Genomic DNA, 15134 nt, shown 5'->3' on the forward strand with positions numbered 1-15134 from the left:
ATTCTTCATTTGTTTCCAGCATCTATACTGTCTCTGTAAGTCGCCTTGGATAAAGGTGTCTGCTAAATATACAAATAATAATAACCCATACTGATCTTGGGTATCAGTTGACTCGTCAGTGACCACTGATAAGCAACCAGACTGTTTTACCAGTTGCATAATTTTCTGCTTGTGATACTCGACAACTTTAGGTAAGTATTCATGTCTCAGCTGGGCTGATGAAGGAATCACTCCACCATTTGCTACACTCTGTCTAAAGAATTTACGTAACTTTTGTCTAATTTTTCAAGAGGGATATTTGCACAAACAAACGCCTCTATCGGTTCAAAATGTAATGTGTTTCGTGCTTCACGGTTTTCAGTGGACTTTTGGAACATGGAAGTCACAATTTTTTGTTTCTTTGCAAGTAAAGCAGTCTGGATTTCTGCCTTTCTCTTTCGGTGAATACTTGAATCTAAATGCCTGTCAACAGACGATTTTCGGTATTATTATTATTTATTTCTGGACTTAAAGAAGAGCTTTCCTCCATCGCTATGTAAGACTGCTGGATACTGCTTTATGCAATCTGCTGCAGACACATTCTTAGCCTTTTTAGAGACATCCATTTTCTTGTTTACTGTATGCTACATTAGTCTCCGAGCTGCAATAAACCGCTATCTAAATGAAAACAAAACTGGGAAATCTGTCAATATACACACTTACCCTGACTTTGTCACTTCAAATAATTTAGTTTGTAAACGCTACAGAAAAACAGACACTAATGCACATTATCCACCTCTCTCCAACACAGACCTTGAAAAATGTATGAAATCCAAGACGTCATTAATTTTTATTACTTTTTTTTTTACTCCCGTCCCTCCGTTCGGCTAAAACAGCCTCTTGAAAACATGACTATATAAACTATTTAATGACATATACAGTATGACTAATTTAGTTTAAATAAATTATTAAAATCTAGATGTGTATTATGTACATAAGTTACACTCTCAGTCACTCCACTGAGTAGCCTACACACTTCAACTGCTTGTTATAAACACTCTCAAACGTGAATCAGCTAATTATTCATGTTCCACACAGTAACTGCATCGATCTCTCTGATTGGACAATTCAATACAACTCCTTATTTATATATGTTACGTTATTAATAATAGTGGTCTTTTTATATGCAAGTGTCAATGGGGTTCCTCATGTTAATTTTTTCCAATGTTGCAGGTAATATCGTTCCCAACTGTGATGTAGGTTTTATATATATCCCGATTCCCATCTGGCTTTTGCTGATAGCACTATGCAAGTGTCTGTGGGGTTTCTTATGTTAATTCTTTGTTCCAAAGCTCTACCTGTCACTCAGAACAGGAATGAAAGAACAGAGGGACTGATTTGGACAAAGCCCAAAATAAGTTATTTTTATTTTTATTTCAGGCTTTATATACATATAGTAAATGAACTTGCACCACTCACGATTCTTTGTCCCTTTAAGAATAGACCCAGGACTCAAGAAATTGATTTTTATTGCGCTGACGCACTATTTTTAATAAACACAAAATCAAACAAAACACAAAATAAACACCTTGCTCTTATTCGAGCACTAACTAATATACAGACAGGAACCTAAACTAGCCCGCAGCCCTGAGCAGACTGACTGTTTCTCTTTTATACCGTCACCTGGTCCTAATTTACAATTACTTCCCAGGTGCAGGGTATAATTAAGCAATAAAACAATTTTAAAAAACTCATTAAACAATAAAACAAACTAACAAACTAACATGTCTTACGCATGGAGGATTTTAACCCCCCTCCCTGCTATGTTACAATATATATATATATATATATATATATATATATATATATATATATATATATATATATATATATATTGTGATAAATAGACAGTTATCGTGTGTTAGTCCCGATTGAAATAGTGGGGATTTCTATTAAAGGACAGCGATAACTGTACTGTTTGTCACAGGATTTTCTAAGGTTTTCTTTTTTTATAAAATGGCCGCCTCTCAAACAACTACAATTCCCCTAGTTCCTGAAACCCAGGATCTGTAACGGCAGGATTCTGGGAAATAAAAAGGGGAGTGTTTTGCAGCAACGGGAGTGAGTAGTATGGCAGTGAGGGCCTGTATGTGAGAAAATATAAGAACAAAACCATTGTGAATACAGCAAGTAGTCCGAGTGAGAAGGGACTGGATTAAACTGTAACCTGTAGAGATGACTCTGGTTGGAAACAAAAAAAAGGACAACAAGGAAAAGACAAGTAGGTGTGCTGTTTTTTTTTTTTAAGTGTTATGAAAACCTAGGCAAGACGTGCCTCTATACACCGATTATTATTAAACTGAACGTTAGCACGGTTACACAGCGAGTGGAGGCTGTAAGGGACTGTCTACAAATGACTGTGAAATACGTAAATACAGCAATGTGCGCTGTTTAAAAATGAGCGTTTGGTGCAAGCAATCAAATGCTAAGGACAGAACTGTTTAACAAAGGAGTTGGAAATGGACTGCAACAGAACAGTAATACTGAAGACAATGCTTTGAAACCGGATACCAACTTACCTGCAACGATACAACAACCAGTGAGTACAAGCACTACAACCTGCGTGCAAATTCCCATACTTACTGGTGGGGCTGCTGGTACGCAATCCTGGATATTGGTGATCAAGAAAGAGACGCTGTATTATTTATTACTTAAATCATTGCATCAATTGTGGATATTTAAGAGACATGGTGCACTTACCTGTGGATTTAAAGTGAAACTCTATGGGAAGTGCCTTACGTTTGTGTGCACAGTTTTTTATTATTATGGTGTGGATTAGCCATACCATAATCAGTAGTTAGGGCTCCAGAAGTGAGTTAGTGCCCAGACCTGGGTTAGTCTTTTATTTGGTGTTTTATATTTAGTTTGTTCTCTATTTTTTGTTTTCTTTGTAAATAAAATCTCACCTTTTGGTTCACCACTTCTGTTTCCACCTCAGTCTTTGGAATAGCACATTCAGAGTCTTACAAAATAGAGCATTCTCGGTCACTATATATATATATATATATATATATATATATAAATTTCATGGGCGGGAGCTAGAGCTGTGTGAAGAATATGGGTTAGTATTTAGAGGCTTAGCCTCAAGGGAATGATGATGGCCTGCGGGCCAGGAGTGCTTGTTTTGAACTGTTGGTGGCCTGTTGGCCAGGGAAGGTTCGAGCTGTTAATGGCCTGCAGGCCAGGGCAAAGGACAGGGTCTGGACTTTATACCGCAAGAACCTCATACTGCAGAGGTCAGCCCCATGGGACCCCCTGCAAACCCCCTGACTCTGCGGAGAATCCTGGAGGCGCTGTCTCGTGGACCGGGCCATGCCCCCAGAGGATGGGAAGGTTTATAACCTGGAAAGAAGAAAGGAAAGAGAATCCCTCAAGGAGGTGAGGCAAGTCCTCCAAGGCCAGGCACTGGAGTGCACCCGCAAGGGTATCTGAAAGATAGTTTGTTAGTATTTGGACAGTATTTAAGGGTTGTAGATGACTACAACTCTTACTGGTACAGTGAGAGAGAAACAATAGTCTCTGGGTGAGAACTGCGAAAGAACAGTGCGGCTGGTGGTCCCCTCTGACTCTCTGCAGCGAGGACCCCCCTTTGAACGAAGGTATGAGTAGCTGTGGCTGACTTGAGGCTTGGGAAGTGAGACTCTTATCCCCCAAAAGGGTGGACCAACGGCCACCGTCCTTTGACCACAAGGACAAAGAGAAATGGTTAGTAAAACTGGCTATGTGCAACCCTATACTCAGTGGTGAGGAAAAACCCCCTCTATTAGGAAGAAACCTCTGGTGGTCCTGGAGGGAAGGGTGCCCCCACTCCGGGCATACTAGCAATTGATTGGTGAGCTGCTGAGGTTGGTGAGCTGTCTGTAAGAAGAGAACGAATGTAGGAGTGGACTGCTGCTGATGACCAGCGACCCATAGTTTTTATAAGGCGATGACTAACGTGGCTTTTGCTGCTGATGCGCCAATCCTGAATGAGTGTGGGGTATAGAACTAGGGAGAGAGACCTGCTTTGGATATAAGACAAGAAAGGTGAGTTGCGAACCAGCGTCTTGTAATGACATTATGGGAACAATCAATAAACAGGGGATCTAGGGAACTGAAGGGTTTTTTGACAGATAGGAACCTGGACAAGGAAGCATAAGGGCAGAGATGGGAGTTTATCTTGGATAATTAAATAAATTCAATGAAGGAACAGAATGAAATGATTATTGGGAATTATTAAAAGGTCACAGGAACGAATACCTATGGCTGGGAAACTGGATAGTGATGGTACTGTGAATTCTGCACTTAGAAATCCAAAGAAAGCTGACAGGCACATAGCTTCTATCACTAGGTCGTCAAATCGATTGAAACATCCTGAGCGCAAAATTTTTAATTAATTGGGAAAGGACGTCTGTAGATATGGGTAGTAGTCTGGATGGAGATGACGGGGGAAGGCTCTTGGAAATTCCTGTGGATGCTGGCGAAAGATGAAGAATGTCTTGTGCGTGGATGATGAATGCTACAATCCAATTTTCATTGAATGGGGTGGGGGATATTCGGTTCTGGGCACAGAATGAAGAGAATGACGACCAACCTGTAGCGTAGGAGGAGCTGGTAGATGGAGAGAGGGCTGATGATATGTATTCTCTTGCAGATGAGTGTAGATTGGAGAGCGGTGCGTTTAGTTGAATATGAGATGATGGAACTGGGGAACCTGAAGAGTTGAAGCAGCTGATGTTCTGACTCTGAGGCTTCAGGCGGAGCTGGAGTGATGACGTGAGCAGAGCTGGCAGCTTGAGGTGGGGCTAGCGCTGTAGAGCGAGACTGGGCAGAGCTGGGTGGAAAAACAGGCTCGGCTGAAAGAGTCTCACAAAGTAAATAAAAAAGATCAATTCTATTGGATGCGGATGGAATATGTATTCCCTTGTCAAAGGGCTTTGAGCAGTTTGGATATTGACCAATCTTTGAAGAAAAGTCGCTCGAGGTTGGGATTCTGGCAGCGTTTCCTTTTTGAGCGACGTTGCTGTGAAAGCTCTAGGTCAGGGGCTGCAACAAAGGAGCAAGATGGCGCTGGCGGTATCGGAATGTTCTGTGAATACTCGGGTTCAAAAGAAGACGAGGTAGGTAAATCCATGTTCGGTGTCGGGTCCAGTCCTCGTTCGTTAATAAAATCGGGTTGTCGTGCTGGAATTGGGTCAAAGCCAAATCGGGAAGTCATACAAAAAGGTCAAAAGCCGGATCGGGTAGTCAAAAAGGTTCAGTAGTCGAAATTGGTATCATGGAAGTCAGACAGGCAAGGTTTTGTTCACGATAATTAATTTAATATTCTTTCTCTCTTTCTGTCTATACGGCCAAAAAAACAAACGCAAACGCCCCTGAACCGCACTTAGTATATATATTTATATTAGTATATATATATTATTTGTTTATTTAGCAGACACCTTTATCCAAGGTGACTTACAGAGACTAGGGTGTGTGAACTATGCAGAGTCACTTACAACTATGTCTCACCCGAAAGACGAAGCACAAGGAGGTTAAATGACTTGCTCAGGGTCACACAATGAGTCAGTGGCTGAGGTGGGATTTGAACCAGGGACCTCCTGGTTACAAGCCCTTTTCTTTAACCACTAGACCACAGGTAGGTAGGTAGGTAGGTAGGTAGGTAGGTAGGTAGGTAGGTAGGTAGGTAGGTAGGTAGGTAGGTAGGTAGGTAGGTAGGTAGGTAGGTAGGTAGGTAGGTAGGTAGGTAGGTAGGTAGGTAGGTAGGTAGGTAGGTAGGTAGGTAGGTAGGTAGGTAGGTAGGTAGGTAGGTAGGTAGGTAGGTAGGTAGGTAGGTAGGTAGGTAGGTAGGTAGGTAGGTAGGTCCACAACTGGGTCTTTTTGGGGTAATGACTTAAAATAAGACACACACATATATTAATGTTTTAAGTGCATGATACATATTTAAATACTATATAGTACACATACTGTGAGACAGCAGGGAGGGGGTTAAAACCTCTCTGCAGTAAAAACATGTGCGGAATGCACATTTGCATTGTTTAATTGTTTTATTAGTTTAATTATCACCCGCACCTGGTTAATTGTAAATTAGAGCCAGGTGCCGGGTTTAAAAGAAAGACAGCCAGTCTGTTCGGGGCTGCCATGAAGTAAGAAGCCCGATTGTTGGTGTAGTCAATCGTATTGAGGAAAAAAAAAGTAACTGTGTGTTCTTTTTGTGTTGGTGTTAAACTGTGTGTGTTTTGTTTTTTAGCCGGTAAACAGCTTAGCTGTCCGGCTTATTAGCTAGGTTCCTGTTTGTTTAGTTAGTGCTCGTACAGAGCTAGGTGTTTGTTTTGTATTTTGTTTATTTTGTGTTTATTAAAAATTAGCGCAACCGCGCTGTAAAAATCCATTTCTGTGTGCCGGGTCAATTTTTAAAGGGGCAACGAACCCGAGTGGGTGAGTGTGGTTTACAATACATTTAGTCCCTTTTCAGTACTGGAAACATCAAAATAATAATAATAATAATAATAATAAATCTCAGTTTGAACACAGTTGTGTTAAATGCGTTTCATGCTGTGGGATTCTTTGTGACATCTACTGCCATATTCCGCTGTTGTTGTTGTTGTTGTTGTTGTTGTTAATGTAATGTTGTACTTGTATTGATTCAGGGCGATGCAAGGGTTCCAGTAATGGAGGTTTTATTTATTTTCTCAATCAGAACACAGCGTAGTTTACACAAAACAAAGTATATCTTACTGTTCTTTCTCTCGCTTTTCCTGTTTATCCCTTTTGTCACATCCAGTTTTTCTAGCTTTATTGTTCAACGATCTCTCTTTGGCAAACACAGTAGTCCAAAACGAAACTTTAAAAAGTGCAGTCCACCAAATCCGAACAGATAAATAAATGTAAATATTTCAGACTTACATTAACATGGCATCCAAGCAAAGCATTGTGAGTAATGTTTTTCTCATACTGATTTAATTTTGTATTTTGCACCTAGTGGTAAGTCTACTTCATTCAAATGAAAAAAATGTTTACGGTTTTCAGTCTGTTTTCTGGGGTACACCGCTCACAATAATTTAGTTATTTGTTTATTTATAATAAAGGCAACTTATATTTTTGGTAAGAAACTATATCTGTGTATTAACTGTAGATGAAGCATTCTGTATTGGTTATTATTATTAATGGATAATTAAGAGTTCTTACTGACTGACATAAAGGATGTTTTCTTTCTGATTTAGTTACTGAGAAGAATAGTCGCCGCAGTTATTATTGTTGAGGTGTACTTGCTGCTAATGCAAAGCTTGTTTTAACGTTGTCTTTCTTAAACCGGCCAGAGACCTGCGTTTACAACCCGGTTTGGGTAATTTACAAACCAACGGGTACCCAGGTATTCAGGTACCCGTGCCGACCTCTAATATATATTTAATTATTGATGTATTTATTTATTTATTAAATGGCTACAAATTAATAATTGAAACACCACGGGAATATCATATAATGCATTTGTATTTATATGAATTTGCTGACACTTTTTTTAAGTGTTTCATTGTTAATTGTGGTTTTCTGATCTACAGATGTAAGGGACCTGGGTTGTCTGGCTGTGACCATCAGGGGTAAGTACATAATACTATTGCAAGCTTGTTTTTAATTGGAAAATGCAAATCTGTTCTTTGTCCAATAAAATTGTTTAGTGAGCATTAGTGAGGTATGTATGCTGGTGTTTTTTTTGGTTGTTGTTATGGGACTCTAAATTAGGGTTACCATATGGCTCCAGATTAACTGGATGCTTTGAGACAGACCGGGATTTCAACATTCCCCCTAAATTGAAAGTAATTCACGTATAAATGAGCTCCACCTTTGCTGAGATTAATCCTGCTGTGGTGGAATTGCTTGGGCGCAGCAAACAATTCACACTGATCAGCTGCTTCTGATCAGATCTTAATGAACGAATAGCTAAGCTATCGATAGAGCAACGAGATGATGATGATGCGATTGTATTTGCAGAATAATATGGGCGATTGAATTTTAACAAACAGAAAAAAATAGCGACTGGCTGCAATTCATTCTTGGTATAATACAATTATTTGACGCACATGCGGGTATTTAAGCACCATTCGTAATTGTAGCTAAGGATGGTTCATTTACACCTTCATTTATTTCAATTTAGGGGCAAGTTTGAAATCCCGTTCTGTCTCGCAGCGTCCGGTTAATCTGGAGCCACATGGTAACCCTATCTAAATTGATAGACAGCATATTATCATTTTTAAAAAAATCAAAAACCTTAACCACAACATTTACATATTATTGAGGATGATGAAGAGGGATGTAAAGAATGCATTGAAGCATGTTACCAAAGATTTATTTTTCAAACACTATAAGAATTGGTTTACAGAACAGGGTTATATTACATAAAAACTTGATATGCAAAAGCAGCGGTGGCAAATACACTAAACACTGCACTCCATTTTGGTGGATGTCAGCGGGCCCTGTGATCCACCAGTAAGCTATGACCAACAATTATTAGCAGGATTTAATATAATAGTGTCCAATACGTAAGATAATAAGACAAAACAACAAAAAACGTAACATACGTGCAATCAAAGCATTTTTAATATTTCTGAGTCTTGAAACCTCTTGTAGGCAGGGCTCTATGCTAACTTTTTTTTTGGCAGATGTTCACCTAAGTTAAATGTAGGCACGCACTGAATAATTTAGGGCCACACAAAAAAAATAAACAATTTTGCTCAAATTTATTGTTGAATATCTATAAATCTTTTTTTTTTCCTTCCTTTCTTACATAACACTTGTGCAGTTCAATACTTTTGCATCATAATATAATGGACACATTTTTTTTCAACTTAAATGATTTAACAACAAACAGTATTTAGACATGACAAAACAAACAACACAGGTTCTCCTTCCGGTTCAGCATAACCATACAAAGGAACACATCACTTCGCCATGCCCACTTTTGTACCGTCAATCATGACCCCTTGGTTAACTAGTGCAACTGCTCCTCCAATCTGCGGCCTCCACATTGTTTCCCTTCCGGGTCGATGATTTAGTGTATCGTAGCTCCACCCCCTTTCTAGATTACCGACTTCTTTCTAACCCTGGGAATGAATTGTCTGGCCATCTAGTCCAGGGCACTCTGTTCCCTTTACACAGCGCCCTCACAGGTCGGGAGAGAGATTTATCACCAAGAATCATTCTGTCTCTGTCACAATGCCTCTCCACACAATGCGTGCCGTTTTGAAGTACTGTTTTAATATATTTTCACATTTTGAACTTCTGGCCTGTTAAATGCAGTCTTGCCTGCCATCAGTTCCCCTGCATCCTGACAAAACGTGCAAAACATGGATTTTTTTAACATTGTCAAACTTAAGCCAGGGAAAATCTTTTATCCACTGTTGGTTGAACTTGTATGTTCTTTTGCTACTTGCATACAACTGTGAACACGCTGTAACTAAAGCCCCTTTCACACTGGCATGATCTACCTGGTTCAGAACATACCCGGGCAGGGCAATTTTTTGATAAAGCAGGGTTGACCTGGGTGACAGACGCAAGTGCACAACATGCGTATGAATGCCCAGGAAGCAGCTTGTTACTGACGTTTCCATCCAAGGTTCTTTGGATTGAACCATCTGCCTTTTTTATTAGAGCAAATGTTTCTATATCCCTGCTGAAATCTGACTCAAGCTGTGTCTCAATCAACAAAATATGGCTAAACAGAATAAACTTGCGGAAGTGAAACCTTTACGCCGGTGTGGCTGTTTGTTATTGCGTCAGCTCACGAACGGCCGTCAAGCATTTTGTCTCGCTTAACCCATGTCAAAGCTTGTCAACCCACATCCTGAGCTGGATCACTGGGACCCAGGTTAACCCAGGTCAGTGGTTTCACGCTACGTGGGATTGTAACCCTGTTAGCCAGGACCGGGGTCCAGACCCGGGTAAGAGTGTCAATGTGAAAGGGGCTTAACATAGCCCTTCACGAAGTTCGCTATTCGTTTTCATCTTCTGATATACCTTCTTTGCTCATTTCTTGTAAAAACACCAACATATCTGAATTTTATTCATTGCAGTTTTCTTTTGAAACCTCTCCAATCATAAATAATTTATTTTAGGAATTTCTAGTCACACACGTGCACCTAAATTTAAAATGTATGTTCGCACAAGCATTTTTTATGCAGATATGCTTATATGTTAGTGCTTGTTCTGATTTGTCCTGCTGTCCACCAAAAATCTTTTTTTTTTGCGATCCACGTATTGGCCACCACTGTGCTAAGTGAACATTCATACAATAAAACACATTTTAAATGTTACAAAAATTAATAATACAATGTGAATGAAATGTGATTTGTGCTGAGACATATTTTTTTTTAATGAATATTCATATTAAGCCAGGGTTCTGAACAGTGTAGCACTACATACAAAAAATTGCCTCTTTAGTTTGCACAGCATCTATACACAGTTTGGGGAAGGACTTTGAGAACAACTATAGTCATATGAACCAATATTGTTGAATAGCAAGAAATACCTATTTTCTTAATTTCACTTGTATTAGATGTATACGGCCATGCAAGAGAAATGGATTTGCCTCCCTGTGGATGCCCCCTTTCAGCTTAACACTAAGAGAAACAAACAATGTACAGCATGGCAAATATATACAACACTGTTGTACAGAAGGATGTTTTGTCAAATCCACTGTACATAGTCTGTAAATAAAAAAATAACACTAGTACAACTAGCTATCTACAGATTTAATGCAATGCTACTACAACCTTGTGTTAGAGCAGGGGCTCCCAAACTTTCTTGGCTCAAGGTCCCCATGACCTGTTTTGACAGGGTCATTTGAGAGAGAATTTTTGTATGAGCTACAGCCTCTGAAACTGTCAATATTCCCTGGCCCCCAGTTTGGGAACCCCAGTGTTAGATCATAATAATTTTATGTATACATATTTCACTACATTTAATAGTTCAGTGGCCACTTTTGTAGATTTGTATACCCAAAAACAAAATCTCCATTTAATCAGGTTTGTCTCTTGATATGAAGTACTACATACAAAATTGAAAAAAGGAGAGAAATGCCAAAGGGAAGGAGGTGTTGCTTAAAATTTAAAAACCTAGCCTTTACAATTCATTTCACAGATGAGATTATTTTAAGATAAATATTGTCAAACATTTTGCTGGACAAAATCTAAAAACCTAAGTGCATTATTGATTGGAATAGTAGGAAGCTCCACACTTAGACTGAAGTTGATCCACTTCTTGCCTCCTGTACTGTTTTAGTAGCATTCTGTATAAAATACATTCCATACTATACTTTATTATATAATCACAATTATATCGCATCCACATCGGGACCTTTTGCTTAAATGTTAATTATGTTTATTTGACACAAAAATGGTTTGGTATAGCAAGATATAGTATCTATAAGAACAATAGCAACACTATGTCATGGTATGGGTTTCAATTTCTATTCGTTTCCTCAGATCAAGAATATCATCTATTGCTGCTGGAGTGGTTGGTGGCCTCCTCTGTTTTGTAATCCTAGCTCTGATGGTGTTCGTCTTAATGCGCAGACGTCACATCAAGAGAAAGAGGACACTACGCAGGTTACTGCAAGAGAGACAGGTAAGCATTTGTAACCATTATAAATCTGTAAAGCAGCAATCTGATGGAGAGAGAGAGAGAGTAGAGTTGAAACAATTCCAACAAGTATGATTGTTTCTAATAATTAAGATTTTATTTTTTATTTAAAAGGCCCTGCATATCAACAAAGCACTCACTTGGCATCTCCAGCCGCGCCCCACCCTTTCGTTCGCTATAGCTTTCACATATGCTAAGAAATAAACAATAGACCGCAAAGGGTTAAAAGGGGTTGACACTTTGACTTGATCTTAATTTGATGACGGGTGAAATGTCATTGTTTTTACATATTTACATATTAATTCAAAGTAAACCTGATGTTGTCTTTTTCGTACTATAATTAGCAAGTAATACAGCGTACCTGTTACTTTATTTGAACAGAAACACTAAGCCTCAAAACTGGTAAACACATTTTCATACACAGCAAAGCAGAGGTGCCTAACTTTGTTTAATAGAGGGGGGGGGGGGGCAAAGGTAAAGAAGATTTTTATTTTATTTATTTTTTTGCTAAGAAACTCTGGAAAACCTCATTTTTAATGTTCAATCGTTTTCAAGTTACAGTTTTTGTAATAGTAAACCCACAAAATCATACAGGTGTTTCAACATAAAATATAGAATATCTACTAACTAAGCATTTATTAAGTACAAAACAAGTAGCACCAAATGGCAGAACCAATTCCAGTGGCATATCTGCACAGTGCTGTACAGTACCTATAATTTCAACACGCAGCTTATTAAAGGGAAGTGTTAAACAAACACAAACAATAAAATGTACAACATGTTATAATATGGCTTGTTTATTGATAGATATATTGACATGTGTATGTTAACAGATATTCCTTGCTCAGCTTTGTTTTAAATGTAGTGCTGGATGCTAGAGAATGTTTTTCACGTTTTATCAGCAGACAATGCTGAGCTCAATTATCACAGAGAAACCTGCTGCTACGAGACTTTCAGAAAGTAAACACTCTATTGAAGGACATTGCTTGGTGCTGATAGGTTGAAACAGTAAGCACCCGCCCTCACATTGCAATGCTTAGTGCTAATTGGTTGAAACACTAAACGCCAGCCCTCACACAGCCGATTTATGACAGCATTACAGGCAGTGCAGATCAACTGCTCATGCGTTAACAAGAGTACAGTTGTGTTCGGCCGCACCGACAGCACTTCCAATTCCTGCATCCTTAGGCACCAAAATAAATAAATAAATAAAAATTGATGCGCCAAGTATGTGAAATGTACCTTCTCCAGACCAATAGAGTCGATGATATACTGAAATCTAAGAGATTTCAGTAGGCCTATATCATGCGCGATGGTGTAGCCAGAACATTTTTGCCACTAGGGCAAAAGTACAAATATCTCTAGAAACTTCAAACTTTTGGCCTACAACTATGGCCAAAAGTTTTGCAGCACCTAGAATTTTAGAATTGAGACACAATTAAATAAAAATAAATAAATAAATAAAATATATGAACATAATTTATATATTTTATTTATCATGTAATCAAAGAAACTACATGATATCGCAAAAGTCTACCCGAAGCCATAATAGTAGTACAGTACAGTATTTCATGTTAGATTTCGAAATGTCACATTTTTTAATTTTGTCTGTATATGGAAAACTACAAAGCGGTATGTAATTCAATATGTTAATTTAACATTATTCAACAGGTTTCATTCGACTTTATTTTTATGTTAATTCGATAGGGCGATACAAATCTTTTGGCCATGGCTGTATGTCAGTGCCTAAGGTTTAAACGTTTATAAAACATAACCAAAATGCATGTCCCCATATTAGCTTATTAAATACCGGTAGCTAATATTAAAATAAGTTTTCATTAACCAAGGTGTATTCTTTAATTTTTTTTCCTGAAAACAGCTTAAACTATAATCAGTGGTTTAAATAAAGCTTAACAGTTTTATTTATTATAGCGTGGCAATGTCGAATAACACTATTTGTCAACTATTCATACCTTACAAGTTACAAGAACAAAGTTTCACGAGTTGGACTGGGCAAAATGGTCATGTTAACATTGATAATGCATAAGATTTCCAAAAAAACTGCATCTTGCCCCATCCTACCCTGTTATTTCCAAAATGTACAATTTTAAAACTATTAACTATTTTGAAAGCACGTAATAAACAATACATTGAGTTGTATTACGGTTGCAGGCAAACTTATAGGCACTGGGTAACAAGAAGCTAACATGGCATTTTGTCTTTAATTACAATTATTTATTTATGTTTGTCAGTAATGATCTAAAAATATGTAGCCCTAAAGACAAGACATGAAAAACAAGACCACGGTATCAAGCATCCAGTAAACAGCACTGCTGGCAAAGCAACACTAATAACGGGACCAGTTCATCTTTCCTTGCAATGTGCAGTAGTTCTCCCATATGTAAAAAACATATTTTTAATATATGGTAGAAAAGTATGATCCTTATATTTCATATAGAAATTGGCCCCTTTTTATATATTTAAAATATTTGGGATTTTAGTCTTTAATCCAGATTTTAGTCTTTAACCCATATTTATTTTATATGGATTACAGACTAAAATATATTTTAAATATATCCCATTTTCTAGGAACTGGCAGCCACGCTCGCCAGTATTGCTTTTCTGGTCAACTGTTGAATGGGTCCATGTTTATAATGCTGTCGAATAAAGCAATCTTTTGGCACTGGATCACATTTAAAAAAATAAATTCTAAACGTGCACATTTAACCTCATCCATACTGTACTTTGTGTAAAATAAATAAATAAATAAAAATAATATTTTTAAGCTGTGTGGAGTTGGCAGTGAACATATATCCCACGTATATCCAGCCAATCAGATTAGCAGTCACTTAATAGGCAAGTGGGTGGAACTATTTTTAAGGAACTGTATTTTACAGTGTATGCTTTCCCTGCTATCTCGATGCCCCTCCCCCAAAAAATCTCACCGGCCCCTGGCAAAAGTAAATAAATACATAAATAATAATAAAAAAATAATAATAAATAAATTAAAATTGCATGACTCATCCTGATGTGGCAACAGCCCGTCAGTCACAGTGTAGCTATGCTGGTGATCATGAGCTACATTGGTAAATATTGAGTCGCCCTTTTTATCAATCAGCATTTATTTCTACATCTTTTAGTCATTCAGGGACATAACATACCTAAATGTTTATTATTAAACAAGTGTGAGTTTAAATTATTAGTAAGTACACACGTTTCTATATGAAAGCTGAACATTAATATCAGCAAAGAACAACTAAGTTACACATTTTTAATGAAAAAACAATTGTAGCCAACGTTTTGACAAAATCAGGCTTGGGTGATTTGTAAAATGTCACTTTTGATATATTTACTACTGTGTAATCAAAGTTTAAAAATAAAAGTTTTTGGTGGGAATTTAACTTGTTCATGGCCCTGTGGCAACATTACCCTATTTTTAATTCTAAAACCCAACAATTAATATTTCGTGCAGTCGTCTCTCT

The 15134-nt window shown here is 37.9% G+C and overlaps 1 protein-coding gene across 4 annotated transcripts in view; it reads left to right on the forward strand.

The window, feature by feature from the left end:
- The window catches only part of LOC117394771 (epidermal growth factor receptor-like), a 172394-nt gene that overhangs the window by 131814 nt on the left and 25446 nt on the right, over positions 1-15134 (forward strand). For all 4 annotated transcript variants that reach the window (XR_009319823.1, XM_059013929.1, XM_059013945.1 and 1 more), the window contains 2 exons: positions 7578-7616; positions 11496-11637. Coding sequence is in view for 3 of the 4 variants with exons in the window: in XM_059013929.1 (XP_058869912.1) it covers positions 7578-7616; positions 11496-11637 (181 nt within the window). In the remaining variant the exon portion in view is untranslated. The remainder of the gene's footprint in view (positions 1-7577; positions 7617-11495; positions 11638-15134) is intronic.

Source organism: Acipenser ruthenus, chromosome 3, assembly GCF_902713425.1.
Source record: "Acipenser ruthenus chromosome 3, fAciRut3.2 maternal haplotype, whole genome shotgun sequence".
Taxonomy (NCBI): Eukaryota; Metazoa; Chordata; class Actinopteri; order Acipenseriformes; family Acipenseridae; genus Acipenser; species Acipenser ruthenus.